The sequence below is a fragment of the Fusarium phalaenopsidis genome (assembly GCF_050370095.1).
Source record: "Fusarium phalaenopsidis strain FUZ10S chromosome Unknown contig_32286, whole genome shotgun sequence".
Taxonomy (NCBI): domain Eukaryota; kingdom Fungi; phylum Ascomycota; class Sordariomycetes; order Hypocreales; family Nectriaceae; genus Fusarium; species Fusarium phalaenopsidis.
Genome location: NW_028145413.1, coordinates 1,989,269 through 2,016,660, shown reverse-complemented (window position 1 = coordinate 2,016,660; position 27,392 = coordinate 1,989,269). Strand labels below are relative to the sequence as shown.

The 27,392-nt window shown below is 54.9% G+C and overlaps 9 protein-coding genes across 9 annotated transcripts; 4 read left to right on the top strand and 5 right to left on the bottom strand.

The window, feature by feature from the left end:
- Positions 1-2,661: 2,661 nt before the first annotated feature.
- LRP88_02955 (uncharacterized protein) lies at positions 2,662-4,695 on the top strand (the record flags this gene model as incomplete). The annotated part of the gene is made up of 3 exons (XM_083239586.1): positions 2,662-2,820; positions 2,960-4,394; positions 4,448-4,695. The coding sequence occupies 3 exons, from the start codon at positions 2,662-2,664 to the stop codon at positions 4,693-4,695; spliced, it is 1,842 nt and encodes a 613-aa protein (XP_083104716.1).
- Positions 4,696-5,740: 1,045 nt separating this feature from the next.
- LRP88_02954 (t-SNARE) lies at positions 5,741-6,852 on the bottom strand (the record flags this gene model as incomplete). Its single annotated transcript, XM_083239585.1, has 2 exons — positions 5,741-6,091; positions 6,160-6,852. 2 exons carry the CDS (start codon positions 6,850-6,852, stop codon positions 5,741-5,743), a joined length of 1,044 nt encoding a protein of 347 aa, XP_083104715.1.
- Positions 6,853-8,545: 1,693 nt separating this feature from the next.
- On the bottom strand, positions 8,546-9,499 carry LRP88_02953 (snoRNA-binding rRNA-processing protein IMP4; the record flags this gene model as incomplete). Its single annotated transcript, XM_083239584.1, has 2 exons — positions 8,546-9,436; positions 9,494-9,499. 2 exons carry the CDS (start codon positions 9,497-9,499, stop codon positions 8,546-8,548), a joined length of 897 nt encoding a protein of 298 aa, XP_083104714.1.
- Positions 9,500-10,117: 618 nt separating this feature from the next.
- Positions 10,118-13,423, top strand: LRP88_02952 (DEAD/DEAH box helicase; the record flags this gene model as incomplete). Its single annotated transcript, XM_083239583.1, has 2 exons — positions 10,118-10,404; positions 10,459-13,423. 2 exons carry the CDS (start codon positions 10,118-10,120, stop codon positions 13,421-13,423), a joined length of 3,252 nt encoding a protein of 1,083 aa, XP_083104713.1.
- A 1,817-nt stretch (positions 13,424-15,240) lies between these two features.
- LRP88_02951 (glycoside hydrolase) lies at positions 15,241-17,048 on the top strand (the record flags this gene model as incomplete). The annotated part of the gene is made up of 2 exons (XM_083239582.1): positions 15,241-16,818; positions 16,869-17,048. The coding sequence occupies 2 exons, from the start codon at positions 15,241-15,243 to the stop codon at positions 17,046-17,048; spliced, it is 1,758 nt and encodes a 585-aa protein (XP_083104712.1).
- A 557-nt stretch (positions 17,049-17,605) lies between these two features.
- Positions 17,606-18,605, top strand: LRP88_02950 (J domain-containing protein; the record flags this gene model as incomplete). The annotated part of the gene is made up of 2 exons (XM_083239581.1): positions 17,606-17,814; positions 17,867-18,605. 2 exons carry the CDS (start codon positions 17,606-17,608, stop codon positions 18,603-18,605), a joined length of 948 nt encoding a protein of 315 aa, XP_083104711.1.
- Positions 18,606-18,960: 355 nt separating this feature from the next.
- LRP88_02949 (eukaryotic porin/Tom40) lies at positions 18,961-20,580 on the bottom strand (the record flags this gene model as incomplete). Its single annotated transcript, XM_083239580.1, has 5 exons — positions 18,961-18,990; positions 19,045-19,164; positions 19,226-19,978; positions 20,180-20,302; positions 20,536-20,580. 5 exons carry the CDS (start codon positions 20,578-20,580, stop codon positions 18,961-18,963), a joined length of 1,071 nt encoding a protein of 356 aa, XP_083104710.1.
- Positions 20,581-22,191: 1,611 nt separating this feature from the next.
- Positions 22,192-24,605, bottom strand: LRP88_02948 (asparagine synthetase B; the record flags this gene model as incomplete). The annotated part of the gene is made up of 10 exons (XM_083239579.1): positions 22,192-22,234; positions 22,299-22,403; positions 22,459-22,742; positions 22,797-23,789; positions 23,848-23,996; positions 24,054-24,089; positions 24,146-24,172; positions 24,232-24,257; positions 24,319-24,369; positions 24,580-24,605. The coding sequence occupies 10 exons, from the start codon at positions 24,603-24,605 to the stop codon at positions 22,192-22,194; spliced, it is 1,740 nt and encodes a 579-aa protein (XP_083104709.1).
- Positions 24,606-25,942: 1,337 nt separating this feature from the next.
- On the bottom strand, positions 25,943-26,593 carry LRP88_02947 (E2 SUMO-conjugating protein UBC9; the record flags this gene model as incomplete). The annotated part of the gene is made up of 4 exons (XM_083239578.1): positions 25,943-26,196; positions 26,249-26,272; positions 26,344-26,504; positions 26,559-26,593. The coding sequence occupies 4 exons, from the start codon at positions 26,591-26,593 to the stop codon at positions 25,943-25,945; spliced, it is 474 nt and encodes a 157-aa protein (XP_083104708.1).
- Between the last annotated feature and the right edge of the window lie 799 nt (positions 26,594-27,392).

The window sequence follows — 27,392 nt, the reverse complement described above, 5'->3', positions numbered from 1 at the left end:
TTGATCAACAATCCCGCCCGTCTCCTCAGCCAGGGCCTCTAGGACATGTCGAATGTAGAGCTGCATGATGGGGTCGACAGTAGAATAATGGAATGCGGCAATTCCGACGGCCAGGTTCTCAGTGACACTCTTCCTGAGGATTGAGTAGGAACCGGACGTCTGCTGACGCATGTAGGCCTGACGAAAGTTGGAGATAGTTTCGTCATTCGTAATACTGGGAAACTTGGATGACCTGGCAGTTTGGTAGACCCAATATGCATCCAGGACAGTTCTCCCAAGAGTCCTTTCCAGACACAAGGAGAGAATAGAGCGACGCTCTAGGACATACTGGCGGTAAAAGACTGGAGAAGCGTGGACTATGTTGCGCAGAGAGGAGAGATCGAGCGTGGTGAGGAGTTCATGCCGTACCTCTGGTGGTAGATTCTCAACCATGGCATCTGACGTGTATGTAGAGGGTGCTATTTCCATGTTGAGATCGGCCGCTAGAAACCGGAGGAATCGTCAATGTTTCGTGGCTGGGAGAAGTTGTCCCGAAAATCATCGAAGAAACTTGGGGAAAACCGAAAGGTTGCGGGGTGAGAGGCAGCCATGTCACACAAGCCGGAGAAGGGAGAGCTGCCAATATCCTAACGCACAAATGGTGACACAGCCGGATTGTATTTATGCCCAACATGCCACCAACTCGTCCGGATGGAGATCGTAGCAAGGACGGGAGGGGCTGTCGTCCCTCTCATGTTACTCGACCTCTATTCTCTTTCCTGTAGGCTGATGGTTGCGGACATGAAGCCTCTGACGCCGTTGCTGAGCCAGCATTCTTCGCCGTCGGTAAGGGATTTGACATTCACAGCTTGCTCAACCGCCAATCCTCTGTTTGCGATGTTAGTACTAAATCTTTAGTTGGCTGGGCAAAGCCTACCTCTCTAATGCCCAACGTCTCGAGGTTCCATCTTGGCCACCGCTACCTTCATCCCAGCTAAACTTGGACGAGATGGGAGGTGTAACCCAACGACCATCCCTCCAGAAGTAAGGAGTAGTCCTAGTCCCTTCCATCACAAACCCGTCATCTTGATTAATGACGAGTACTTCTGCGAGATCTGTTGGAGAAATGCCAGCTCTTTGGCTGGCGGCGTCGTACATGGCCCTTTTCGTGGTCTTGAAATGGGTATACTCGGACCTCGAGGTTGAGGCCTGATCTACGAGGAGAGTATAGTTGGGGGATTTTCTCGGTTCGTCTGCCGACGAACTCGAGGACGGGACGGGCAGTCGGCGTGGTAACAAGTTTTCTAAGGGCGCCTCAGGAACGTTGAACTTCTCGACCGTGATGTCCCCTTCACGAGACACCACAATTCTCAGTCGCAGAGCTGTCCCTGGAGGTGACCCAACGACCTCGTCTATCAGTTGAGCAAGAGATTGAAGTCCACTGGCACCTGACAGTCGATCAATTGCTGGCTGCCAGTTCCAATGTGTTGCTGCCCTGAGTAGACGATCACGATGAAAGTCGAGCATGTAGAGCGGCGACTCATTGTCAAAGTTCCAGCCTTCGCCATTGAGCCCATGTTGTTGAAGCTTTGGATCGTACCTCATTGAGGTGAATAGGGAAAATTCGTCCCTCATTTTGTCAATGACTTGCCCGAGAACTGGTTTCAAAGATAGATGATTGCTGTTTGTTGAGGTGGGGTTGATGCGGTTCAGTTAACATTAGTCAGGTACTCGGAAGTTTAGCGACGGGACTCAACCTCCGGTCTAGTAGGAGGTGGGTGGATATGTACCTGGACTCTGAAAACTCGTAACCTGCTAAACCAGGCGGATCACTACAAGATTGGCTATCTAACTGAAACATACAGTATGTACTTACACCTATGTACAGATAATCCATCTTGCAAGTGACAGAAGTCCGAGGGTTCTGTGCCCTAGACACCAATTGACTATCTGCACGGCACACCCCTCTCAATGACGATGACGCTATTGAAGTTCTGGCAGCTGTATCGAATTGGCATTGGCCAAGTCCCATCCTCTAGATGGACTAGATCAGTCGCTACTTGCTCAACTAGCTGATTGGATCGCAATTGCTCGGATCGGCTCTAGACCAGTGCGGCGGCATCATGTATCTTATCGTGTCAAAACCCCCCGCAACAAGTCACCTCATTCTTGACGTAAATCGCCAGACCGCTTGAAGCCGGCGGTAGGGGCCGCAAACAGACGATGCAATCTCTTGGCCGTCTCAAGAACCCATGTCGGCTGAGCCGAGAAAGAACAAGGTCCGTGTGTATAGGACGTGTGGTGTTTATGTTCTGACTTGGTGGGATGTTCTGGTCTGGTAGGTTCTTAAAGCCGGCGTCATCCGAGTGCCTCAGGCATACGTCAGTCAATCCACCCACCATCCATCATTCAGCAGGTGCTGGAACTAACCGGAAAAACTTTCAGTGGGCCCCGGCCCGCAGTCTTGTTGGAGCCAGCGCCAAATTTCAAAGACGGCCGTCAGCTTTTTTTGCGCGTGCTCCAGCTCGCCGTAGCTACCACTCCATTGCCTGTATTGCCGCGCCCATACATCATCGGCTTCCCGACTGCTTCTACCGCATCGACGGCCTCGATTCCATCCTCACCTCCCGCCGGTCCCCTTAATCATCCATAGGCCTCGTCATGTCGGCTCCGACTCCGTCAATGCCTCCGGGCAACCCCACGGCTATCCCTGTCGACCCTTCCTCTGGAGTCTGGGACCGGATAACAAACTGGGTCTCAGAGAACAAGGCCGTTGTCTACACCATTGCCGGTGTCTCCGTCGTTGTTACGGGCGCCGGTATCGTCTACTACCTCTCTGATGTATGTCTTGTCAACCCCGCTTCGACATTGCTGCTGCTGCTGCTCCCGCCCACCAGTTGGTGCGGGCAGGCTGGTTGTGGCATCGAACCATTTCCTCGTCATGATGAATCTCAAACTGACGTCCCGCCCCAATCTCTAGTCCTCCAAAGACACATCCCCCAAGCTCAGCAAGAAGGAGAGGAGAAAGCGCAAGGAGGCTGAGCGCAAGGCTGCTGAGACCAAAGAGACCCCCTCCACCGGTGCATCTCAACCCAAGCCCGTGACTGCCGAGAGCGAGCCGGAGCTGCCCGAGATCAATGAGGAGACAGTCGCTACTCTCACCCAGCAGCAGCGTGATGAGTATGCCGCAAAGCTGAAGCAGGCCGGTAACAAGGCCTACGGCGACAAGGCCTATAACAAGGCCATTGACCTCTACTCCAAGGCCATCCTCTGCAAGGCCGATCCCGTCTTCTACTCCAACCGAGCCGCCTGCCACAGCGCCATGAGCGAATGGGACCAGGTCATCGAGGATACCACCGCCGCCATCAGCATGGACCCCGAGTACGTCAAGGCCATCAACCGCCGCGCCACCGCCTACGAGCACCAGAAGAAGTACTCCGAGGCCCTGCTCGACTTCACTGCGTCATGCATCATCGACAACTTCAAGAGCGAGTCTACCGCCCAGGCTGTCGAGAGACTTCTCAAGACCTTTGCCGAGCAAAAGGCCAAGGAGATGATGGCCTCCCGACCACCCAAGCTGCCCAGCCCCATCTTTGTCGGCAACTACCTTCAGAGCTTCCGCCCCAAGCCCCGACCTGCCGGCCTCGAGGAGTCGGAGGAGCTGGACCCCGAAACCGGCAAGGGACAGATGCAGATCGGACTTGAGGCTCTGGAGAAGAAGACTGGCGATGGCTACGAGGAGGCGCGACAGGCGTTTGAGAAGGCTCTGGAGCTTGGCGATCTCGGCGAGTATGAGGCGCTCGCCTACAACATGAGGGGCACTTTCCGCACTCTTCTCGGCAACCATGCCGATGCCACCAACGACTTCGACAAGAGCATCGAGCTTGACCCCACCATGACCCAGAGCTATATCAAGCGGGCGAGCATCAGCCTGGAGCTTGGCGAGCCCGATAAGGCCGAGGCCGAGTTCGCCAAGGCCCTGGAGCAGGATAACAACGACCCCGACGTCTACTACCACCGTGCTCAAGCCCACTTCATCAAGGGCGACCTCGCCGATGCCCAGAAGGACTACCAGAAGTCGATTGATCTCGACAAGGATTTCATCTTCTCTCACATCCAGCTCGGTGTCACCCAGTACAAGATGGGCTCAATCGCCTCGTCCATGGCTACGTTCCGACGATGCATTAAGAACTTCCCCAAGGTGCCCGATGTCTACAACTACTACGGCGAGCTGCTCCTCGACCAGGGCAACTTCTCGGAAGCCGTCGAGAAGTTCGACACTGCCATGGAGATGGAGAAGCAGACCAAGCCCATGTCGATGAACGTGCTGCCCCTCATCAACAAGGCCCTGGCTCTCTTCCAATGGAAGCAAGACTTTAAGGAGGCTGAGGCTCTCTGCCAGAAGGCCCTTATCAGTAAGTACTCCGAGTGATGTTGTCGGTTTGAGTGTATTCTAACTGTCATCTAGTCGACCCCGAGTGTGATATTGCCGTCGCCACCATGGCTCAGCTCCTCCTCCAGCAGAACAACGTGCCCGCTGCTCTCAAGTACTTTGAACGCGCCGCTGAGCTCGCCCGAACCGAGGGCGAGATCGTCAACGCCTTGTCATATGCTGAGGCGACCCGAACACAAGTCCAGGTCACCGAGAAGTACCCCAAGCTGGCAGCCAAGCTGGCGGGCGGTGGTCCCGGTGGGCTCCGAATGGGTCCTCAATAAATCTGAACGTGATATAAATGACAAAAGATGGCCGGAACGGCGTGTACGTGTACGAAATTTGGGAGCAACGACGTGACCAAGAGGAAGGGAGGGAACGGAAAGATGTCGAAACCGGACGGAATGCGGGACTGGCATGATATGCCCGCCGTTCCGTCTTCCGAGGGAGCTCGTCCGGCTGGGTGCGCTGCCTCGTCGTCTCACAGGGAAGTGAGGCCCAATGCTCTGGAGTTGGGACTGTAATGTGCACAATCGAACCCTATTGTACTGTATATAATAAGCACTTCTCTCATGTCTTGTTTCAGCATAACGGAATTGTGAGGACGGACGGACGGGAAGCGCAACAGGTACTCGGGACATTTGGGCATCGTTTGGTGAACGGAGAGTTAAAAAAAAATACAGTCGTTTCGTTATGCTTGCTGTGTCCGTTGAGCCTGTGAGGTCATTACAATGACGTAGAGTGGCGGCCGACAAAGGCTTGGACATTATTATACCTACATGGGAGCTCTTCCAAACCATGGATCTCATGCATCCAAGACTTTTCTGGATCACCTCCCTCAGATGAATAGATACATACAGCAACCCCAGTGTCTCTCTCCCATCCCACTCTGTCCTCCATCATGCGAGCAGAACAAAAGGTATTCCTACAGGAGAAGCGAAAGGGTGTGAAAAAACAACCACCGATCCAGTAAAACAACCAAGATGAACCCTCCCAGCGAGAAGCATTTCGTGAACCCCCTTTTCATCAAAAGAACTCTTTCTTGGTCAATCCTCTGTCAAGCCCTCCGCGCCTTCAAACAATAAAGAGGTCCCTAGCGCTCGGGCGCTTCGGGGAGAGTAAAAATTAAGTAAGTATCGGGGTGTGTGTGTGGTATACGGATGAAATATGTCGTATACTCTGGTCTTGCGGGTCAAGAAACGACAAGACGAACAACAGTCATGGAGATATCTATGAAGGAAGAAAACGGCGTAACAAGATAACAGCATATCATCATGGTGGTAGCGGCGAAGGCGTCGCTGTCGAGGTCGAAGACGATGGCCGCTTCCTCTATGAGGTGCTGTTCTTGGCCACGCTGACACCAACACCAACACCGACTGCGATGGCAATGATGATGAGGAGGACGACGAGGGCGCACCACCACTTGAGCTTGCGGCGGCGGCGGGCGTGCTCATTGGCGACCTTGACCTGCTCGTTACCCTTTTCGATGTTCTCAACTGTGTTAATAGCGTTGGTCTCGGCAGCTTGGATGACGGGCTCCTGCTGCTCGACGAGCGTGGCGAGCTCCTGGTACAGGATAGCAAGCTCAGAGAGGGTCTGCTCAATGCGCTGAAGCTCGCTGTGGCGGGCGCGGACGTTGCCAAGCACGGAGCTGGCATGTCCGGTGCGGTTCGTCCGCAGCTGTTTGGGGTTACACGTTAGCTCGGAGATCACGGCAGGGTGTGATTGTCAACGCGGAGATTACTAACAGCAGTCTGGAAAACACCCTCATTGCCCCAATCGGCCTCGGTGGCCTGGCGAACCTCATCCTCGGAAGCATCGGGGTTTACGATGCGGTACTGGCGGGCGATCTGGTCGCGGTAGCGCTGCTGGTAGTCGCGCTCGATGCTCTGGTACTTGTCGAGCTCCGACTTGAAAAAGGTCTTGAGGGACTGCAGCTGGGTGTTCTTTGTGGTGCGGGAGTTGTCGGTGGTCTTTGCTAGGTCGCGCTCGAGGCCCTTGATGCCGTCCTTGATGGCGGTGTTGCGGATCTGGGTCTGAGAGACATACTGCTCAAGCTGCTGGTTAGCGGTGCCGTCGGTGCTGCTGAGGGTGCGCTGGTGGAGCTGGCCGATGTAGTCGACGTCGTTGGTCAGGGCCTTGATCTCGTTGCGGAGGTTCTGAACGCGGTTGAGGAACTCCTGTTGTGAGAGGCTTGACGAGGCGGGAGGCTGCTGGTTGTAGTCCTGCATCTCATACTGGTTGTCTCCCTGGACCGGCGCGTTCTGCGCATAGGGATTGGCCTGAAGCATCGCGGCATCCGAGTCAGCAAATTGTGGTCTGTCGGTTGTCGGCGGGAAATGAAGCTGCGCTCGCTTGTTAGGTTTGCTTACCTGACCATAGCCAGACTCTTCGGCCGGGCCCTGCTGATAGGGGTTCTGGCTGTACTGGCCGTAAGACATGGTGAACGGCGATGCTGGGCGGAAGTAGCAATGGCGGGGAGGGATGGATGATGATGGGAGGAGGAGGAGGAGGCTAAAAAGGCTGGGGGAGGGCGGGCCGTTGGTGGTGAGAGCGACGAGATGAGGCTACCGAGCTTCTTCTCCGGGGGCGCTGCCTTGGCTCGGGCTGTGGATGGGAGGAAGGACTCGCGGCCGGGGCCTGTTGCTGGGCGAGGGAGGAAGTGCTTATGACACCCAAGCCGAACGCCAGTGGTCAGTAGGTGGCGCGGCCCTTTTTTTTTTTCTCTTTCTCTCAGCGGTTAGGTTGGCGGACGCCGCAGGGTCGGACGACGGGGGCCGGGCGGCCGTTCAGTGGACGGGTAGCGCTGGAGGGAGTGGATGGATGCGCTGAAACGTGACGTAGGGGCCCACGACCCAGGTTTTGGAGATGAAAGAGGAGAAACAAGACCCGTAAAAGTAATTAAGTTGAGGGGAGGAGAGCTCGGTCCAAGAAACACGAGAGACGATCGCGTGAGATTGGACAGGGGAGATGGAATTGTTTAATCAGGAATGGATGTTGCGAACAAAACAAAGGGAGAGATGGAAATAATGATGCTCGGAACTGCGCTGCTTATGACCTAGCCATGGATGGAGGCTTACGATGCTTCCCTTCCCTTTCGGCAGCCTCGGGTCCACTCCAAGAATCGTTAGCAGCTCGTCCGCAGCCAGACGAAGAAAAGTCGAAGGCTGCGTACGCAAGTGGCGGGGGACAGTCGTCCGGTCTCCAAAAATAAGCACTGCCTGCCGATTTGCCTACCTGGGCAGGTCTATGGCGATGGAGTCCACTGTATGGACGAACCAAGGGTCCATCTTTTGCTCTGCTCAGCCCGCTCGTCTTCGCCATTCCATTCTAGTCGTCAGCGATTGAGGCTGTGACCGCTTTTCTCGGCCTGCGAAATGCGAACTGCTTCTTCCCCAGCTTGAGCCCGGTCCGACCTGTCAGAGTTGCAGCTAGCCCACTCGGGCCCGTGTCCGTCGGACATCCAAGCCAGTCCAGCCCAGAATCTGGGTGTGGCTTGGCCGTTGATGAGACCGATTGGCAGTTGCCAAGACCGAGATGTCGATTCTACATGCACTCAATTCATCTATGGCGTAGTCTAGCTACAGATTCCATAGCGGTGCATCGTCTAGGTAGTCGGCTTCTTTCACATTAGGCTGCGGTCAATGACCGGGTACCTAGGCAGGTAGCAATGGAGCATATTCCTTATGATCTCTGTTATAGTCACCGTCATACACACACACATTCAAGTGCTGATGTTGGTCGTCATCAACCAATAGCCTCTCTCCCCTCTTGTGAACCAAAACAGCCATTTCGCCATAAAATGTTGACCGTCTGCTCAAAATCATCGCCTTAATGTCTAGCATTCTGCAATCAAGAACTCCAAACTCCCGATTTTCCCGTCCTAGGCCTCCCCCGCCACGTCACCGCTGCTGGTTGACACTCCACCATCTCGTTTTCAACTTGAATTGAGCACACAGTTCGGATCTCCCACGTGGAACCGAGTGTCTCGGATAACTTGTCGTATAGGTACGATGCCGGGTCCAGAATAGGCATGCAGCCTGCCTGTGGCCTGATCCAAGATGATGGTGGTTGACTTAGCTTGCTGCAATGTAGCAGCAGATCTGCAAGCATCGTTGGTGTGGCTCGACCAGTTTAGAGATAATTCTTCTTCTTGGCCGTTCTTGTATATTGCGTGAGATGCCATTCAACATCACCATCCTTGTTTTCCAGAGTACCGCCTCGAATTTCAAACACTCTCATAGTCATCCGTGGCCCAACCTCGGCCAACTCGACGCTGTCGTAGCCCGTCCTCACAAAGACGTGGTGTCGAACTTCAATGCTGTCTTCAATGTTCTTGAATGTCACAACTCGGTTGCCGACCTTGTTCTTTGCCGTAATAGCTTCCCTTGGAGGGAAAATATGCTTAAGAATCTTGACAACCCGCTCTCCCAGCCGAGTCGTGAAGCCATCAAAGATGAGATGAGGGTACGACTCGCTGACAGTTCCTCGCACACTGCCGGGAATATCGTGTCGCAAAACCACGTTGTGTAGAGAAAACGAGATGGTCGGTCCATGAGGGAAATGCGACAAGGTCATGGCAGTTGGAGTACCGCGATGCTCGTGGAGAAGAACAACATCGGAGAGGCCTGCAGATTGGGCGGATCGCACGAGGTCGGGCAGGATGAGGTTACCACGGTTGAGACGGACAGCCGTGGGGAGGAGGAGTCGGATCTCCTTCGCAAAAGCTGCCAGCCTCGCAGAAGGGTCACGGGAAGTCGTCACAAGCACACGGGGGTCGACAATGCCTGAAAGCTGGGCATACTCGTCGTCGAGGTCAAGCTGCTCGTTCGTGGTGAGATCGGGCCGCGACTCATCGTACTGGTAGTCTTTGCGCAGAGACTTGTCGTTTGCAATGGTAGGGTCCAATGGCTTTCCCGAGGCCAGCGAAGACCTCAGCTTGGCTCGCTTTTCGCTGATCTCGGCGTCTCGAAGGAGGAGAGCTCGTCGGTAGAGGTAGTCGCGCCGTTGGCGCGCTTGCTTGCGCTTGAAGTTCAAGTATTAGCTGATGATGGCCCAATAAACAAGCCTTCAATTACTTACAATCATGATAAAGAAACAATAAATGCCCGCTGTGAGGAAGCTTTCTTCAAAGTTGGCGGTTGATATAAAATTTCCCGAGCGCCGCCGCGAAAAAGTTCCTTATCAGCCTTTCGGCCTGCCGCCGCTACTCGATAACAAAAGCGCCCTATCACGTGGGCGCAAAATGTCCCACCAAACTCCGCCGGCAAAGAGGATCCAACTGTTCACCCATCGATATAATTCTGGTTCACAAGAGAACAAATTTGTCGCCGAAACCTTGAGAAGCGTGCTTAGCAAGGTTTTGTGCCACCCGAACGTCTCGCTTGCCTCTGAGCTTTTCTCCCGCACCCTGCCACGCTCTCGTCACGGCGCATTCTTCCTCGCGATGATGTGAGCCTTACCAGCGATCTGCAACTCCCAATCACTTTCCCATCCCGACCCGAGTCGCCCCTGGGCCTCCATACGGGTCCCGTACCGAAAGAATAGAAGCTGTAGGTGAGTCGCGCTCGCTTTGGGGTGATTTTGAGGCGTTTTGGCGCTGCCCTCGTTCACTGCGTCACCGCCACCATTGCGCGGGGCACTGATGTTGATTCTTTGGCCAAGGAAAACCCTACGAGCCGCCAACAACTTTACTACAACTCCAACATGGAGGGCGCGTTTACCCATGTTGGGAATCATTTGATATCCGATTCCGCTGCCGCCATCAAGGCTGGAGCCGACGACCTGTCCGCGATCGACCCCGACGAGAGCTTGCTCTATGGCAAATATGGAGATCGAAGTGGCCGTCGCCGAGCCGATGATGACGACAACCAAACCGAGGCTTTCGAAGAAGACGACAACGATAGTCTGAATAGTGTTCCGATCGATGGCTTGACTGGACTCAAGCTCAAGGGCCCCGAGGAGGAGAAGGAGCTTCCGGCCCATGCCTGCGCGTAGGTTTTCTTCCCGTCTGGATTTATCCCTGGGCCAGGCTGACATGGGCTTAGATACTGCGGAATTCATTCCCCAGGATGCGTCGTTAAGTGCCTCACCTGCAACAAGTGGTTCTGCAGCGCGAGAGGCAATGGTACTTCTACCCACATTGTGAACCATCTTGTTCGAGCCCGCCACAAGGAGGTTCAGCTACACCCCGAGTCGACACTGGGCGATACTGTGCTGGAGTGCTACAACTGCGGGACAAAGAACGCGTTCCTCCTGGGTTTCATTCCGGCCAAGTCTGATACAGTCGTCGTTTTGCTCTGCCGACAGCCATGTGCCGCCAACACATCGAACAAGGACATGAACTGGGATACCTCGCGATGGCAACCCCTCATCGAAGAACGCGCTTTCCTGCCCTGGCTGGTGGCGACCCCTTCTGATTCCGAGCAGCTCCGAGCTCGCCATCTGACGCCGAATATGATTGCCAAGCTGGAGGAGATGTGGAAGATCGAGCCCAAGGCGACGGTGGTTGACCTTGAAAAGGCATCTAGTATCGATGACGATCCTAACCCCGTCTTGCTGCAATACGACGATCCCTATCACTACCAGAATATCTTCGGCCCCCTGGTCAAGATGGAGTCCGACTACGACAAGAAGCTCAAGGAGGCGCAGTCTGAGGACGGCCTCATCGTCCGCTGGGACTATGGTCTGAACAACAAGCACCTTGTCAGCTTCAACCTGCACAAGATTGAGTCTGGCGATGTCAAGCTTGCTGTTGGCGATGAGATGCGACTTCGCTACAAGGGCGAGCTCCGATCCCCCTGGGAAGGTGTTGGCTACGTGATTAAGATCCCCAACAACCAGTCGGATGAGGTGACGCTCGAGTTGCGCAAGACCGGAAACGAGAAGTCGGTTCCTACTGATCTATCTCACAACTTCTCGGCCGATTATGTCTGGAAGGCCACTTCCTACGACCGCATGCAGCTGGCTATGAAGACGTTTGCCGTCGATGACATGAGCGTTTCTGGTTACATCTTCCACACCTTGCTGGGCCACGAAGTTCAGTTGCAGCCTCTCAAGACAAGCCTGCCTAAGAAGTGGTCTGCCCCTGGCCTCCCTGATCTCAACCCTAGCCAGGTCAATGCCATCAAGACTGTTCTCCAGAAGCCACTGAGTCTGATTCAGGGTCCCCCAGGAACCGGCAAGACGGTTACTTCTGCCACCATCATCTACCACCTCGCCAAGATGAGCGGCAACCAGGTCCTGGTTTGCGCGCCATCCAACGTTGCTGTTGACCAACTGTGCGAGCGAGTTCACCGTACCGGACTCAAGGTTGTTCGTCTTACTGCCAAGTCCCGCGAGGATGTCGAATCGTCTGTCAGCTTCCTCGCCCTGCACGAGCAAGTGCGCATGTCGGAGCACAACAGTGAGCTCGTCAAGCTCTCGCAACTGAAGAACGAGTTGGGCGAACTGTCGAGCCAGGATGAGAAGAAGTACAAGCAGCTCACCAAGGTCGCAGAGCGTGACATCCTTAACAACGCTGATGTTGTCTGCTGCACCTGCGTGGGTGCCGGTGACCCTCGTCTTTCTAAGATGAAGTTCCGCAATGTCCTGATCGACGAGTCAACCCAATCGGCCGAGCCCGAATGCATGATTCCCCTTGTTCTCGGTTGCAAGCAAGTCGTCCTGGTCGGTGACCACAAGCAACTTGGCCCAGTCATCATGAACAAGAAGGCAGCCAAGGCTGGACTTAACCAGTCTCTCTTTGAGCGATTGGTTAACCTGAAGCTCTCGCCCATCCGACTTAACATTCAGTACCGAATGCACCCTTGTCTGTCCGAGTTCCCGTCCAACATGTTCTACGAGGGTACTCTGCAAAATGGTGTTACCCACGAGAACCGGCTGCGGAAGGATGTGGACTTCCCTTGGCCCGTTGCGGAAATGCCCATGATGTTCTGGTCCAACCTGGGCCACGAGGAAATCTCGGCTTCTGGAACATCGTACCTCAACCGCACGGAAGCATCCAATGTTGAGAAGGCAGTCACCAGATTCTTCAAGGCCGGCGTGAAGCCCGCTGATATCGGTGTTATTACTCCGTACGAGGGCCAGCGAAGCTACATTGTGACTACCATGCAGAACTCGGGTACTTACAAGAAGGAATACTACAAGGAGGTTGAGGTTGCTTCAGTCGACGCTTTCCAGGGTCGTGAGAAGGACTTTATCGTTCTCTCTTGTGTTCGATCCAATGACAACCAGGGCATTGGTTTCTTGTCTGACCCCCGTCGTCTGAACGTGGCCTTGACTCGAGCCAAGTATGGCCTCGTTATCCTCGGAAACCCCAAGGTCCTGTCCAAGCACGAGCTCTGGCATAACCTCCTGGTTCACTTCAAGGATCGCAAGTGCTTCGTTGAAGGCCCCCTGACCAACCTTCAGGCTTGTTTGCTGCAGTTCAGCCGCCCTAAGGTGAGCTACCGTCAGAAGAACCAGCAGCCGCAGTTTGGAGCTGGCAGCTATCCTAATGGACGGTTCAACCCACCACCCGCCGCGGGCCGAGATTTCGACCTGGGCTCCATGGTGTCGTACATCCCTGACGATGTCTCGTCTGTTCACGGTTCTGCGTTTGGCGGCGCTTCACTCAACAGCGCGTTCCCTCCCATGTTCTCCAGCTTTACTCCCGATCAATGGCCCGGCCTGCCCGGTGTTGCTGCTCCTGGCCGTGGTGGAAAGGCCCGCAGCCGTGCTACGGAAAGTATTGCAGGCGAGAGCGTGGCCAACTCGGAATTCACGGATGCAACTTCGAGCGTGATCGGCGGCAAGGGTGTTGGCCAAGGCGGTGTTAGCCTCGGAGCAGGGCTCCACGATGTCGTGACGGGAATGCGACCTGTTTCATACAGCCAGAGCGATCGACTGAAGCAGTACGTCGAGAGCAGTGGACGTATGGTTCCAGGCAACGGTTATGGACGACGCTTCGACGACGACGAGAAGAGCATCAGCACGGCATTCCACAGCCAGATTGGCGGTGGCTACGACTGAAGAAGGACGTGAGGGCTACGAACAGATGATGACACCAATTTTGCATCTCACGGGCTCTGGTGCACGACCTGCCACCGCCGGATCACCAAGAGCGGTCGGCAAATGGTTGTGGTTCTTCAGAAAGAAGCCTTTTCCGTCAGGGGCTCCCGTCAGTCAGAGACTCAATGCGGTCAGGCCGGCGTGAACGGCAGAGACCGTGTCGTGTCCGACTTTTGGACGCCGGCCGGCTCGACAGGCCAGGACAGAGACATGGAAATCGCGTTGCCAGCGGCTCGACCTACGACGACCACCATGGAGTCGTAGCAGGCCCGGCAGGTGCAGATTGTCTTGATCTTCAAAGAATAATGATAGCGGAGGAGTTGGAGTGAGGATGAGGAGTGTGCAGGAGGGGTGAGCAGAGGAGAGCAGAGGGCAAGGGTGGTCGAAGAGGACGGCTTGATGTCAAGCGGCCGTCGATTGTGATGATGGAGGAGACGCCTCATAAGCATGATATGATGGCGAAACCCACGTCTCAATACTTCCTGACCACCTGGTAGTCGAGTTATGCGGTGCTATTAGTACCAAGTTGAATTTTTAACCGACCGCAGTCACCCGTTTTCAAGATAGATAGACAATTAACTTGAGTCATTCCTTTATCTGTGGTAGTTGATCTCTAGTGAACATGCTGGCGCAAGAGTACCAAGTTGGAGGCTTGAGAGTAATGATAATGCCTCACGTCGAACCAAACTGCCATCACGCAAGAATGAACTGCCCTTGAACCGAGTCTATTCGACACTAGACTCGAGGATGTTCAGCTCAGGTGTCATCCATGTTGGTTCATACGCTCCAAGTCAGGATGAGAACAAATGGCCAGAGCGCCAGGGCAAGCCACAACAGCCCCCACGTCCCGATCATTCAGGGGAAAGAAGTTCAAAAGGTGATAAGCCAGGATGAAGCTCCAATGAAAGGCCAGGCATCCCCAGGGCAGAGCAGCCAAACTGGGCTGAGACGGGAAACAACGCAGAGGGGTTTTTCTCGCTGTGCCAGGGGGTTGCAGCACTAGGGAATTCCCACATAGTGCTTATGATGCACTGTAGGCAGCGTCAGGGGTCCAGGGGTCCCGGGCTTGGGTCCGGGTTCAGGGCCATTTTTTTCTGGGGGATAACGCGGTTTAAATGGATCAGGCAAAGTTGCGCGTCTTGTCTTGGGATGAAGCTTGGACGTGATCTACTAATTTCTACGTCACTCTCCATCGCAACTTCGTGGGCCATCCACGAAACACATTGGATCCAGGACATGGAAGACATGAGCTGGAAGCAGTAGGTTCCTTGTCTCTGGGCAAATGAGAGTATCCGACTTGCAAGGTTCCATTTGGACAGAATAGCAACAAGTCCTGTGCGGCTCAGCACACACACACACAGTCTTCTATTCTCACCCACCCCCTGAGGCTGCATATGTAATACTTGGGGACATTTCTTATCCGTCCTCCCTTGGCTTTCCCTTGGCTTGTTCCTAACCCACATCCCTCTCCATCCCATCCCATCTCTCCCTCCTCTCACTTCTTCTTTCGTGGCTTGTTGCGTGTCTCTCCTTCTCGCTCCTCCACAACCTGCGACCCTTGAGGATCTCGTCTTTTTTCTTCTTCTTCGCTCGCTACCATTCGGATCTTTTCCCTCTTTTTGGGTGAGCGTGATTCTTGTGTGCCTCGACTTCCAGTGCCTCACTCGCTCCTTCTGTCTCTTGAAAGTTGAGACACAGCGAATATTTCGTCACGTGCAATCAGTACAACCTCTCCCAACCAGGCAGTTTGAGACGGTCCAACCCGTAATGCGCCCATCATGTTCGGTCAACTCAAGGGTCTGAGCCGTCGCTACTTTATCCTCTTCGTCTTCATCGCCGTCACATGGTTCCTCGTCCACAACTTCCGGCCCATCGAGCGCTACCGCACCGTCAGGATCGGAACCTACAACTACCTCCCCAGCAGCTATGACTGGAGCAAGACCCAGGTCTTCCACCCTCCGGAGAATGTGACGGCGCCTCCCAATGCCACCGCCAAGATCCTGCCCCGGGTCCAGTTCGACCGCTCCCAGGCCGCCGATGACCATGAGACCCTCTCCAAGAAGGTGGCCATCAGGAAGGCCTTTGTCAAGAGCTGGGACACGTACAAGAAGCATGCCTGGGGATGGGATGAGCTCGCGCCCCTGTCCCTCAAGGGCAAGACCACCTTTTCCGGCTGGGCCGCCCAGATCATTGATGCCCTCGACACCCTCTGGCTTCTCGACATGAAGGAGGAATTCCACGAGGCCGTCCAGGTTGTCGCCATGATCGACTGGGCTCACACCCATGATGATTACATCAACCTTTTCGAGGTTGCCATCCGTCACCTCGGCGGCCTCATCTCCGCGTACGAGCTCTCCGACGAGGCCGTCCTGCTTGGAAAGGCCATTGAGCTGGGCGAGATGCTGTACGCTACCTTCGATACACCGAACCGGCTGCCCTCCCACTGGCTCTACTTCAAGGATGCTAAGAAAGGCACCCAAAAGGCCGATGAGAGCATGTCGGGCGCTGCAGGCGGTTCCATGTGTCTCGAGTTTACTCGTTTGACTCAGATCACTGGTAACCCCAAGTACTATGATGCTACCGAGCGTATCAAGCAGTTCTTCTACCGAAACCAGAGGAACACCAAGATCCCTGGCCTATGGCCACATGTCATGAACTACCGGGATGAGAAAGTTGACGAGTCTCGTTTCACCCTAGGAGCTGGCGCGGATTCTCTCTATGAATACTTGCCCAAGATGCACGCTCTTCTGGGCGGCCTGGACCCCGAATACGTTCAGATGACGACAAATGCTCTCGACACTGCGACTAAGCATCTGCTCTACCGGCCACGAAACCCCAAGGACCTGAACATTCTGCTGGCGGGTAATGCTGTGGCGGGCGAGAAGGGTGAATCTGAGCTCACCGCTGAGATGCAGCATCTGACATGCTTTGTCGGCGGTACTTATGCCCTTGCTGGCAAGCTCCTCTCCCGCACCGACTTTGTGGACCTTGGTGTGCGCCTGACAAACGGTTGTATCTGGGCGTATAATGCCTTTGCTACTGGCATCATGCCCGAGATTGCTCAGCTCGAGCCCTGTGAGACCATTGATGGCAAGTGTCTCTGGGCGGACAAGCCTGTCGAGAAGAAGGATAAGCTCCCCGAGGGCTTTGTCCGGGTGCGAGACGCGCAATACAGGCTCCGACCTGAAGCCATTGAGAGTGTCTTTTACATGTGGCGTATCACCGGTGATAATGTCTGGCGGGAAGCTGCGTGGCGGATGTGGCAGGCGATTACCGATGCCACGGAGACGGCAGACGCTTTCGCTGTGATAAGCGATGTTAATGACAGAAAATCAGAAAAGCAGGACTCTATGGAGGTGAGTCTAAGTTATCACTTGGCAAGGACAATGAAGCTGACTCTTGACAGACATTCTGGTTGTCCGAGACAATCAAGTACTTCTACCTCATCTTTGAGGACTCTGAGGTCTTGAGCCTAGACGAATGGGTCTTCAACACCGAGGCGCACCCCTTCAAGCGCCCCAAGGGCCAGGACCCGTACCAGGTCGAGACCAAGAAGGGCAAATCGTGGTGGAGTTTCGGCGGATAGACGTGGGTTTCTGGTTCTGGAGATTTTTGGGCCTGGTTGAGATTCTGGTATAATGACGGGTAACTAACGTGCGTACGGCAAGAAGAGACATCTTCCAGGGATAATGAAGGGGTAAAATAATGATTTTTGAGTATATGTTTAACCCACAAGACTTGCTGTTCTTGGGCGATGAGACTACCCATGATGTTGTCGTACGATGAGCGAGGTCCCCGCGTCAAGGGTCCAAGCCGAGATTCGGGACAAGATGTGAACTTCAGTCAAGAAACGTTTCAAAGTGCCCTTGACAAGCCCAATTTCTCTAGAGAGAAATCTATAATACAATCCGGTATGACAACTGATGTCATTGATTCTTATCGTCTCCGTTGTGACCCCCAATGGCTCACCAGGCATCCCGCTACAAGCATGACCCCGCCGGACGCATACAACCGTGTCACCTTAGATTACATCACCACCAACAAAAAAGATCCCTTCCCACCACTTACACATTTCCCGCTTCCACCCGAACTTCGCACCTTGTTCCTTTTTTTTCTTTCCTCTCTCCCCCGTCGTGATGAGGCATGCCGCTGCGCCCAACTTCCCTCCATAGGCTGCGCCCGTCGCCGGTTGAGCTGCCATGCTTCGCCGCCGCGTCCCGGTGGACCCTCCTCCGGTGTCGGGCCGGATACCAGCTGCAGCAGCAAAGAGGTCGTCATGATGAGGTTGCGCGCAAGAATCATTATGAGCGGCTGAATGTGCGGCACGACGCGACGCCTGCCGAGATTAAAAAGTATGTTCTTACCAAAGACGACAAGAGACTGCTCTTACAGATAACTCCGCAGGTCCTTCTACTCCCTCTCCAAAACCCACCATCCCGACGCCAATCCCACCGACCCAAACGCCTCGCACACCTTCTCCCTCCTCTCCGAGTCGTACACCGTCCTCTCCGACACGGCCCGCCGCGCCGCCTACGACCGCGACGTCCTCCGCGTGCACCACGGCCACCATCATGCTCACGGGCATCACAACCCCCGGGCCTCGTACCACTCCACCAACCCGGCCGGCGGCCGCTCGCCCTCGGGTCTGAGCCGCCGGAGGGGAACATTCCGTGGTCCCCCGCCTAGTTTCTATCGCAGCGGAGGGTGGGGGAACCAGGAGGAGAAACGGCGCCAGGCGCATGAGGAGTCGACTGGTTTTGGCGGCGGTGGTGGTGCGCCTCATGAACACGGCGGCGCATCATCCTCAACACAGCACCACCAAAGTCCATGGGGAAACCCCTTCAGCCACCACCAATCCTCTCATGGTGGCATGGGTCCTGGTGATGATCCTTTCGGACACCAAGAAGAGGTGCCGCACTTTGACAAGGCGGGCCACACGCGGACGCACCGACGGGAGGACCAGCGCCGCAAGGAGAGGCAGAGGCGTGCCGTAGGCGATGATGATATCGAGTTTGAGCCGCAGACGAGCATCACGGGGCACTTCTTCATCATCTCTGGTATCCTAGCCGCCACCATACTGGCACCGCTTATCTACATCCAGTTGATGAGCGTGGGGCGGCGGAAAAAGAACGGGGAATACTAAACCCACGGTACAAAGAGGTGGGATATCTGTGTCATAAGGAAGGGCATGGTACATAAAGCAATCATGGGACAAGCCGTACATTTGTTCATGGAGTTTAACGGCAGTGGAGAAGTTATTAGAGGGAGCATGACCACTGAGCACGGCAGGCAATGATTCCAGCAGGCATATGCCGCAATTGAATTGAAAAAAAGACATTATTCTTCATGTTTTTTTATTTTGAGATAATCTACATCCATGAGACCACCGCAATGCAAGCCTGTAAGATACAATAGCTGTGGAGAGTGGGACAACTCTCGAGAGGATGGATCTAGCGAGTGGGCGGTGCTAGTAGAGTTCAGCGAGCAGGGGGAGTATTTTAACCCTCGAAGGTGAAGCTGGCACCGAGCTGTGAAATTGGTCAGTCTCATGTTATCCATATCTTGTAGCATTAGAATCTCACCTTGTGGGTAGCCTGGTCGAGCTTCTGGGTGTCGAAGGAGCCACCGAGACCCAGGGTAACACCCTCGCGGAGGAGGACGTTGTAGGCAAGGGCAGCAATACCCCGGTCGTTGATCTTGACCTATATAGCAATGCGTGTCAGTCCAAATCCTCTCCAACTTTATCAACCTGCGTAGACGAACCTTGGCGAAGGAGACGGGGTCGATGCGGTACTTGCTGGCAACCTCGAGGCCGACAGTGTTGCCGGTCTTGGAGTTCCAGGTAGCCTTGGCACCGGCCTCGACCTGGGAGTTGACCTTGTGGTAGTAAGAGGCAGCGAAGACGCTGAGGTTGTCAGAGGCAGTGATGGCAGCGCTGTACTGGGGAGCAGCGTAGCCGACGGCGGCGCTGTAGGCAGTCAGGGCAGCCTTGTTGGCATCGTAACCAGCGCTGGCACCGGCGAGGAAGCCCTCGTGGCCGACAACGGCATCGACGTTAGCAACGGGGCCCTTGAGGAGGTCGAAGAAGGCACGGCCGTGGAAGCCGGGCTGCTTGAAGTGAAGGTTGAACTTAGCACCCTTGGCAGCAGTGGCAGGGAGGAAGTTGAAGAGACCCTCGAGCTTGAGGCCCTTGGCGAGGGAGTCGGAGACCTCGATCTTGGTGTCGAGGGCGTTGGCGGTGTTCCAGGTCTGGGTGAGGGTCAGGCCTGCGTGCGAGTAGAACATTAGCAGCTGAGCATAGCCGGGTTGGAGCAGCGTCGAGAATCCGATCGGCCAGCCGGTTGCGGGCCCAAGGATTCGCGAGAGGCTGAGGGTGGGAAGATTTGATTTTCTGCGCGGGGGCTTGCGCATGAATATGGGCGGTGGTGACGGAGACGGAGATGGTGACAAAGAAGACGACGATGAAAGAGATGACGGTGTCGTACCGGTAGGCTTGTCGGTGTATTTTCCCTCAATCTATAGCAGCTCAATGGGCCAGGTCAGTCATCTGTATCCAAAGGACGCGGCATTGGGCGTTGCCGAGGCTGGCAGGTCTCGCGGGGGAGCTCGAAAGACGCGAGGCGTAGACGGTTGAGAGAGCCGCGGTTGCCCGAGCACCAGCCTCCGAACCCCCGAGAGATGCCATTGAGGTCGGCTTCGCAGAGGTTGAATACTAACAGCAGCAGAGGTGGCCTTCTCGTGGCTGGACTTGCCAGTGACCTTGAAGGCAACGCCGTTGGGGGCGGTATCCTTGAACTCGAAGGTGGTGGCCGAGAGGTGGTAGAAGTCCTTGTTGAGGAGCTACAAAACGGCGCAAAAAAAGAGGCGCAACGGTTAGCAGAGCTTCTCGAGGGGTAAAAAACAAGCTTTGGAGTAATTGACGATCAGAGCTATATCCCTCTCTTCCAATCTCGCTCCGTTCGGCGCATTGCCGGAGAGACAAGAATGGACGAGCTGGAACAAGCTCAGAGCCACACTCAAACCAAAACAGAGCAAATAGCAACAACACCGGGGAGGGGAGACATCAATCATACATCGTTGGCCGGCTTGGCAATGTCGGAGAAGGCAGGGACAGACATGATTGCGGTGGTTTGTCTTTTTTTCAACGGGGAGAGACGAGCAAGGATGAGATTATGTTCAAGAGAGGATGAGGATGAAGATGGGAGATGGAGGAGGAGGAGAATGAGCAAGCGGATGGGGCCTCACGGGAGATGATGAGAGGAGCCGGGAAGGAAAATGTTTGGGGGGAGGAGGAGGAGGGGGGAACCCAATTGACACAGGGGTCTGTATGCGCACCGGGCTTTTCGTTGGGGGGCCACGGCATAGGGCCAGCAAGGCTCCACTGTGATGGAAGCTGAGCGCTGGCGGCCCCAGGGGAGGAGGGGCCCTGAAGCTGGCTGCCGTGGCCAGCCTGTGCGGCGGGATTGGCACCCACCCGAGCCCTGGAAACCTCAGTCGCTCATGAATCGGCTGATGTCGGGCAACCGCTGGACGGGACGGCGTCTGGGGACCTGGCACCGGGTGCCCGTCCAGTGTCAGTTTGTCTCGTCACCAGGTGACGAACGAACGAACCCCAGAAGCAACCAGAAGCAGGGGGGCCTGGCCCACGTGGAGAAGCAAAGTTGGACTGGACCAGCAGATGAGCCTAGAATTTCAATCACAAATCTGCGGCCTCTTGCTCGTCTTCTTCGGCTGTGCTACCGATGCGATTGCCGAATCGGGTCCTGTTGCCATGGACGGCGTCTCCCATCACGACTCATCTCCAAGAAAAAGCACGCAGGTCGCAACACCCAACGTAGCATCCTGGGCCTCGTTCTCTGAGATGAGAAAATCCCAACCTCTATGGGTTGATGGATGCATGAAGCGTTCGGCCGGCTAGTTTGATCTGATCATGCAAAACTGCCCAGCCAAGCAGGAGACGACCAACCAGTTCCAACCACCAGTCCAATCCAGCCCAGCCAGTTCAACTTGCATCAGAACTGTGACTCTTTTCAAATTTCTCTCTCATCTCCAGTAGCCAGCGTTTCGTTTCGTTTCGTACCGCATAAACTCCCAAAATGAGACTAACACCTTCGTCCTCGTGACACACCAGCAGCCCAGCCAACTCAGAGAATGACTAGCTTCACAGAAAAGTCCCTCCCTCTCGCCCGCGTCAAGAAGCCATCATCTGTCATGCCATTGATGCAATCCGATTTCGCGCTTGCCCGGGTGCTTCTTAAACATTGACACCTTCTCGTCGCTTCTCGCGCACCCACGAACTGCATCAACGCGCCCACGTCCAGTGACATGGCCAGCCTATTGGCCAGTTGGTACCAATCATTGCCCTACTACGTAGCCCGCGACCCTTCCTGCATCAAGGAACCGGTCATGACCTCGGGAACAAGACTTCCACTGCCTGATGGCATCCATTCAAATCATGTCAATGCATTCACCGCCATCCATGTCCTCTCACATAAGTCACCGTTGAATCTTTTTGTCTTTATTCATTTTGATTTTCCATTCTCATACTCCTCATCCATCCCTTTTCCAATATTCATCATGCTAAGCAACAACCCAAGACGCCCTTTCTTGGTCCAGGAAAATGGCAACCAGATATGCTTTTAGCTCAGGTCCATGCAAGGTACCTGATATAATGTAAGATACAATGAATGGGTAAGCAAGTTTGCTTGCTTGTTCGATTTGCTATGTCATTAAGCCGCGTTGTCGTACTTGGCGTTGTGGATGGAGATGGCTCTGAACTTGGGCATTAGCATCGACTTTCATTCCCTGGCATCTAGACAACAGGGATATCACTTACCGACCGCTGGGGTCCGACTGCTTGGACCAGGTGGGCGTCCAGCGCATAACCGTTGATGCGCAGTGGGGAGGGAAGTGCTCATCGAACATGCATCGGTACCAGTAACTATGCATCAACTGTCAGTCACATCCGTCACATCGTCTAAATGGGCAAAACATACGCCTCCTTGGTGTCGGGAATGTCGTCACCCCATTCAGGCTTGGGGTTCTTCATCATCTCGTCCGTCACGTGGGCTTCAGCGTTGTCCTTGAGCGCATCGATCCAGCCGTATCCGACACCGTCAGAGAACTGCTCCTTCTGTCGCCACAGGATCTTGTCGGGCAGGTAAGGCTCCTCGCCGGGCTCGTCGCTGGTGTCAAAGGCCTTTCGGATGATGTACTTCTCGAGTCTGTCCTTGGTGATCATCTTTTCCTTGGGGTCAATGTTCATCGAAGTCTCGAGGAACTGGTTATCTTGTTAGCATGTTTTCACGATCTCATCGCCATGTCATCAACTCACCTCCTTGTCGAGGAAAGGCACACGGGCCTCAAGACCCCAGGCGGAAGTCGACTTGTTGGCTCTCAGGCAGTCAGCCAGGTGCAGGTTCTTGACGCGGCGGACAGTCTCCTCGTGGAAGGCCTCCCGGTTGGGGGCAGCGTGGAAGTAAAGGTAACCTCCAAAGATCTCGTCGCTACCCTCACCGCTCAGGACCATCTTGATACCCATGGCCTTGATCTTGCGCGAAAGCAGGTACATGGGGGTAGAGGCTCGGATGGTGGTGACATCGTAGGTCTCGAGGTGGTAGATGACGTCCGAGAGAGCGTTGAGACCATCCTCAACGGTGAAGGTCATGACGTGGTGCTTGGTACCGAGGAACTTGGCGACCTCGAGGGCAGCCTTGTTATCGGGAGAACCGGGCAGACCGATGGAGAAGGAGTTGAGCTGGGGAAGGTAGGTGAGGGTGTCGATGTGGTCGTCATCGTCGATACCGACGAGGCCCTCGCCAGTGTCGGCGTTCTCGGTAGGGAAAACGTTGCCGTTGGCCTCGAGCGCCTGTTTTCGCAGTCTTGTCACCTCACGCTGGGCAATAGCGGCAGTCAAACTGGAGTCGAGACCACCCGACAGAAGAACACCGAAGGGAACCTCGGCCATGAGGCGCTTTCGGACAGCCTTCTCGAGCGCATGTCGGAGGACCTTGTAGTCCACAGGGGTATCGGGCACCTTGGCGGGGTTCCACCACGAGGGGTTGAAGTAGCGAGTAGTCTCGCCGGTCTTGGAGTCATAGACGTGGCCGGGAGGGAAAGCGACAATCTTGTCGCAAACGGTGTGCAGGCACTTCAACTCGGAGGCAAAGTAGACAGTGCCGGGCTCCTTGGAGGACCAACCCTGGTAGAAGGTGGTGATGCCGATAGGGTCGCGGGCGGCAATGGTGCGATCTTGCTTCTTATCGTAGAGCACGAAAGAGAACATGCCATCGAGGTGGTTGGGGGCATCGGTGTCGAACTCGGTGTACTAATTGAAGCGCTGTGAGTCCGTCGTTCCAAGCTTGCCTTGAGTCCAGGTTCCTTACCAAGGGGATGATGACCTCGCAGTCCGAAGTGGTCTTGAAGTGGTACTGCTCCTTGAGGTGTCTTCGGATCAGACGGTGGTTGTAAATCTCACCGTTGACGGCGAGGATGATGCTATCGTCGGCGTTGGTCAGGGGCTGAGCACCAGACTCTGTATGAGGCGGTTAACGGGGAAGATATTCCGAGGTCGCAGGATGGTTTCACTCACCAACACCGACAATGCTAAGACGCTCATGGCAGAGGACTAGAGAGAAGGATTAGAATTGTACGAATCTGCAGTCTGGAGGCCAATTGACTTACTGGTGTGGTTGGAAATGATACTGCCGCCTGGACATGCGACTTAGTATTTGCGCTCGGGCGACGATCCGGACAGCCAATTCACTTACTCCAATCGGGGCCACGGTGTCGGATCCTGCGCCAAGGAGGTCAGTTTCGAAAATCTCTGTCAATTGACTCGGTGGGAGGACACATACTGCTTGGCAAGCTTAAGCGCAGTCGGCTTGAATTTTTGAACGTCGGGGTGACTGTGGGCAGACGCTATGTCAGTCCCGTCATGATCATTTTTTATTTTTCCCTCCCTCCGCGGGGTCATGGCATCAATTGATGGCGGGGTTCCTCCCAATGCCCGCGCCTCGTGTGCCCCTCCAAAAACTCATCATCCAGGCACCGCCCGCGCGCAGAGGATCCATGTTCGCAGCAAAAAGAGGCGCAGGGGGGGAAGCTTGAGAGCGTACCGATGACAGGCGAAGATGCCACACATGATTGCGGTTGCGCACGACGAGTGTGAACGGTTGGAGAAGAGGTGTGGCGGTGATACAGAGGAGGGAAGGGGATGGGAACAAAGATGGGGATGGGATGGAAAGATTAATATTTAGTACCTGCCTCGCCCAGCCCAAGTCCGAGAGGGCGCGGGCAGGGAAGGGAGGAGTCATAGCAAAAACTCCACCCTCCTTCCGCCGGTACAGGCAGAGGGAAAAAAAACAAGCGCAAGGCTACCGACGGTAATGGTCGAATCCAACGTCAAAAGGTTATCCACACGCGATACATCTACTCCGCCGCCTCAATGGGTCTCGCCCGCTGGCTGCGAGCTGCTTGGATGAGCTTCTCTGTGGCCTCTCCACTGTTGATAGGAGCATGATTAGCCGGTAGGTCATATCACCCTTGGCCGCTTGTCTTGTTTTCTGTCAACCTGTATGTCTGTCTAAGGTCTGCCCGTCACCTGCAGACGGGATAAAAAGGCCGCTAGGATCTGGATGGATTCTCATTGCCGGCGAGGGTCTCTATCAAAGGTCGGAGAGAGAGTTGGATGGCCGACTTCGGATGGTAATTCGGCCATGTTCATTGGCGGCCGAATAATCTAACGAGAACCCCTTGATTGTTCGATAAGGAAATGGGACGGCCATGTGCCTGGCCTGGCCTGGTTCCTTTGCGTCACAACGTGACCAGCCATGGATGGGGGTCAAGCGAATGTAGGAACAAGGCGCTCATGGAGGGGCAATACCAAGAGCCAATGGCGAGGTGCTCACAACACGTTCTGGTCGACAACTCAAATTCTTGTTGCACGCAATATTTCTCATCTGCATTTCCTTGACTAAATACAGCAGCCAGATAACACCCATCAGCCCGTGGCTTCTTCGGCTGTTGGACGCCACCTTCGGTTGTATCGCCATTTGGGACATCCACCATGATAAAAAATGGTGGGGCAGATCCCAGACATCAATCCATTGCTGGTGGGCGTGGTCCGAAGACGCAGCCGCAATGATTCACGCCGACGTGGATCTCGATCGCTTCAACCGACAACGGCTCTTAACATACAACGACAACTCATCAAAGAAGAATAAAACACTTGCTTGAGATTCCAAGGAAAACGCTCTCTTCGTGACTCGACCGACCACATCCCCTCTCATGGGCTGTGAGGTCCGAAACTACCCAGCCCACTGCTCATTGTCAACGCGAGCCTATCGTGCCATGGTCTTCAACCACGAGCTCCCAAGTGAATTTCCGCCTTGGTATTTCCCCAAACGCCGTAGCCTGAGATCCCTTACAAATAAAAAAGTGTCTAAAACGCCTCTTCAACCAGCGCCTCTCGGTCGTTCATCAGGGAGTGGGGTTGTCGCGGACCAGACGGCGAACCCGCTTCTCGTACTCGGCGCGATCCTTCTTAAACAGGTTGTACGCCTCTGCCTGGGCAGGAGACTCGGGGTTCGGGTCGTTGAGGAGGTCCTGGATGCCCAGCAGGATCTGCTTGACGGTGATGGCGGGCTTCCATGCCTCCTCCTCATTGAGAATAGACAGGCAAACGGTGCCTGAGGGGTAGACATTGGGGTGGAACAGCGGAGGGACGAATTTGCCTGCGAGCATTTAGTCAAGGCCTAGACTGCGTGTTGATCATTTGTTACTTACACTTAGGAGGCTTTGTGGGATACTCTGTCGCACAAAGGCGAGTTAGCACAGGTCACGAGAGCAAGGCTGTAGTCCAGGAACATATTTGCACTCACCGTCAGGGAAAGCGATGGTCAGCTTAAAGAGTCCGCCAGCCCAGATGGTGTTGTCCTTTCCGGGAATGCCGCACTCCCAGTTCTTGACATCGAGGATACCCTCCTTGGTACGTTGGGGCTTGGCATAGAACCCAAAGGGATGGTCTCGCCGCCACTGCTTTCTATCCAAGTCTCAGCATCATCCTCAGACCCGCGAATATCATGTCGAGCCTCACCTCTCTTCTTGTAATCGGTTCTGACACAGAGCCATGGTTTCGTTCTCGATGTCGGTCGGTGCGCGGATGAAGGAGGGGTGACTGCGGGTGAAAGAAAGGCGGACTTAAGAGTTGCGGCGACAGCTTGCACGAGGCCTTGCTGATGCGTCAAGGTCGTCAACGACGATGGAAAAAAGATCGGAGAGTTGTGGAGATGGTCCAGCCTCTGCAGGTAAAGGTTGCAAGGAGTAAGTTGTTGCACCAGAAAAAGAGGTGACGGAACGAGATGAATGGATCAGATCGAGGCTGGAGCCTGACGGTGTTTGCGCATCCAATGCAATTCACGAAGCGATGGACGTCGGTGGATGATTCGATGAATGGATGCACCGCCCGAAAGTCGCTGCCAGAATCGGGTTGGTCCAAATGTGGCGCCAGCACTGAGAGCACGTCCCCACGAAGCCGAAAAACCCCGCTGTGCGTAGGGGCCACCCGCCATTTGTAGTGAATCGACAGCGCTGTTCTTTGGCGGGGTGACCGCCAGCCCGTCAGTGAGGGGCTTCACCTAGCTACCTAGGTAGGCACGGTAGCGCGGCCATCGTCGCCTCGGCTCAGGTCACTGGTTGGAGTCCATGAGCTTCCATCAAGACCGTACCTGCCTTGGTGTGGATGAAATTACTACCCAACTCTCGCAACGACGAGCCTCATCTATCCACGACATCTATTGCGACTTTCGCATCTCATCTATTTCATCTCATTTAACGGCATCAAGACTTGCGTCATCTTCGATCTCATATCTACTGGCACGGCCTGTCGCATGTGGGGTTTGTGAGCTTGTGAAGAAGAGTTGTCTCAGAG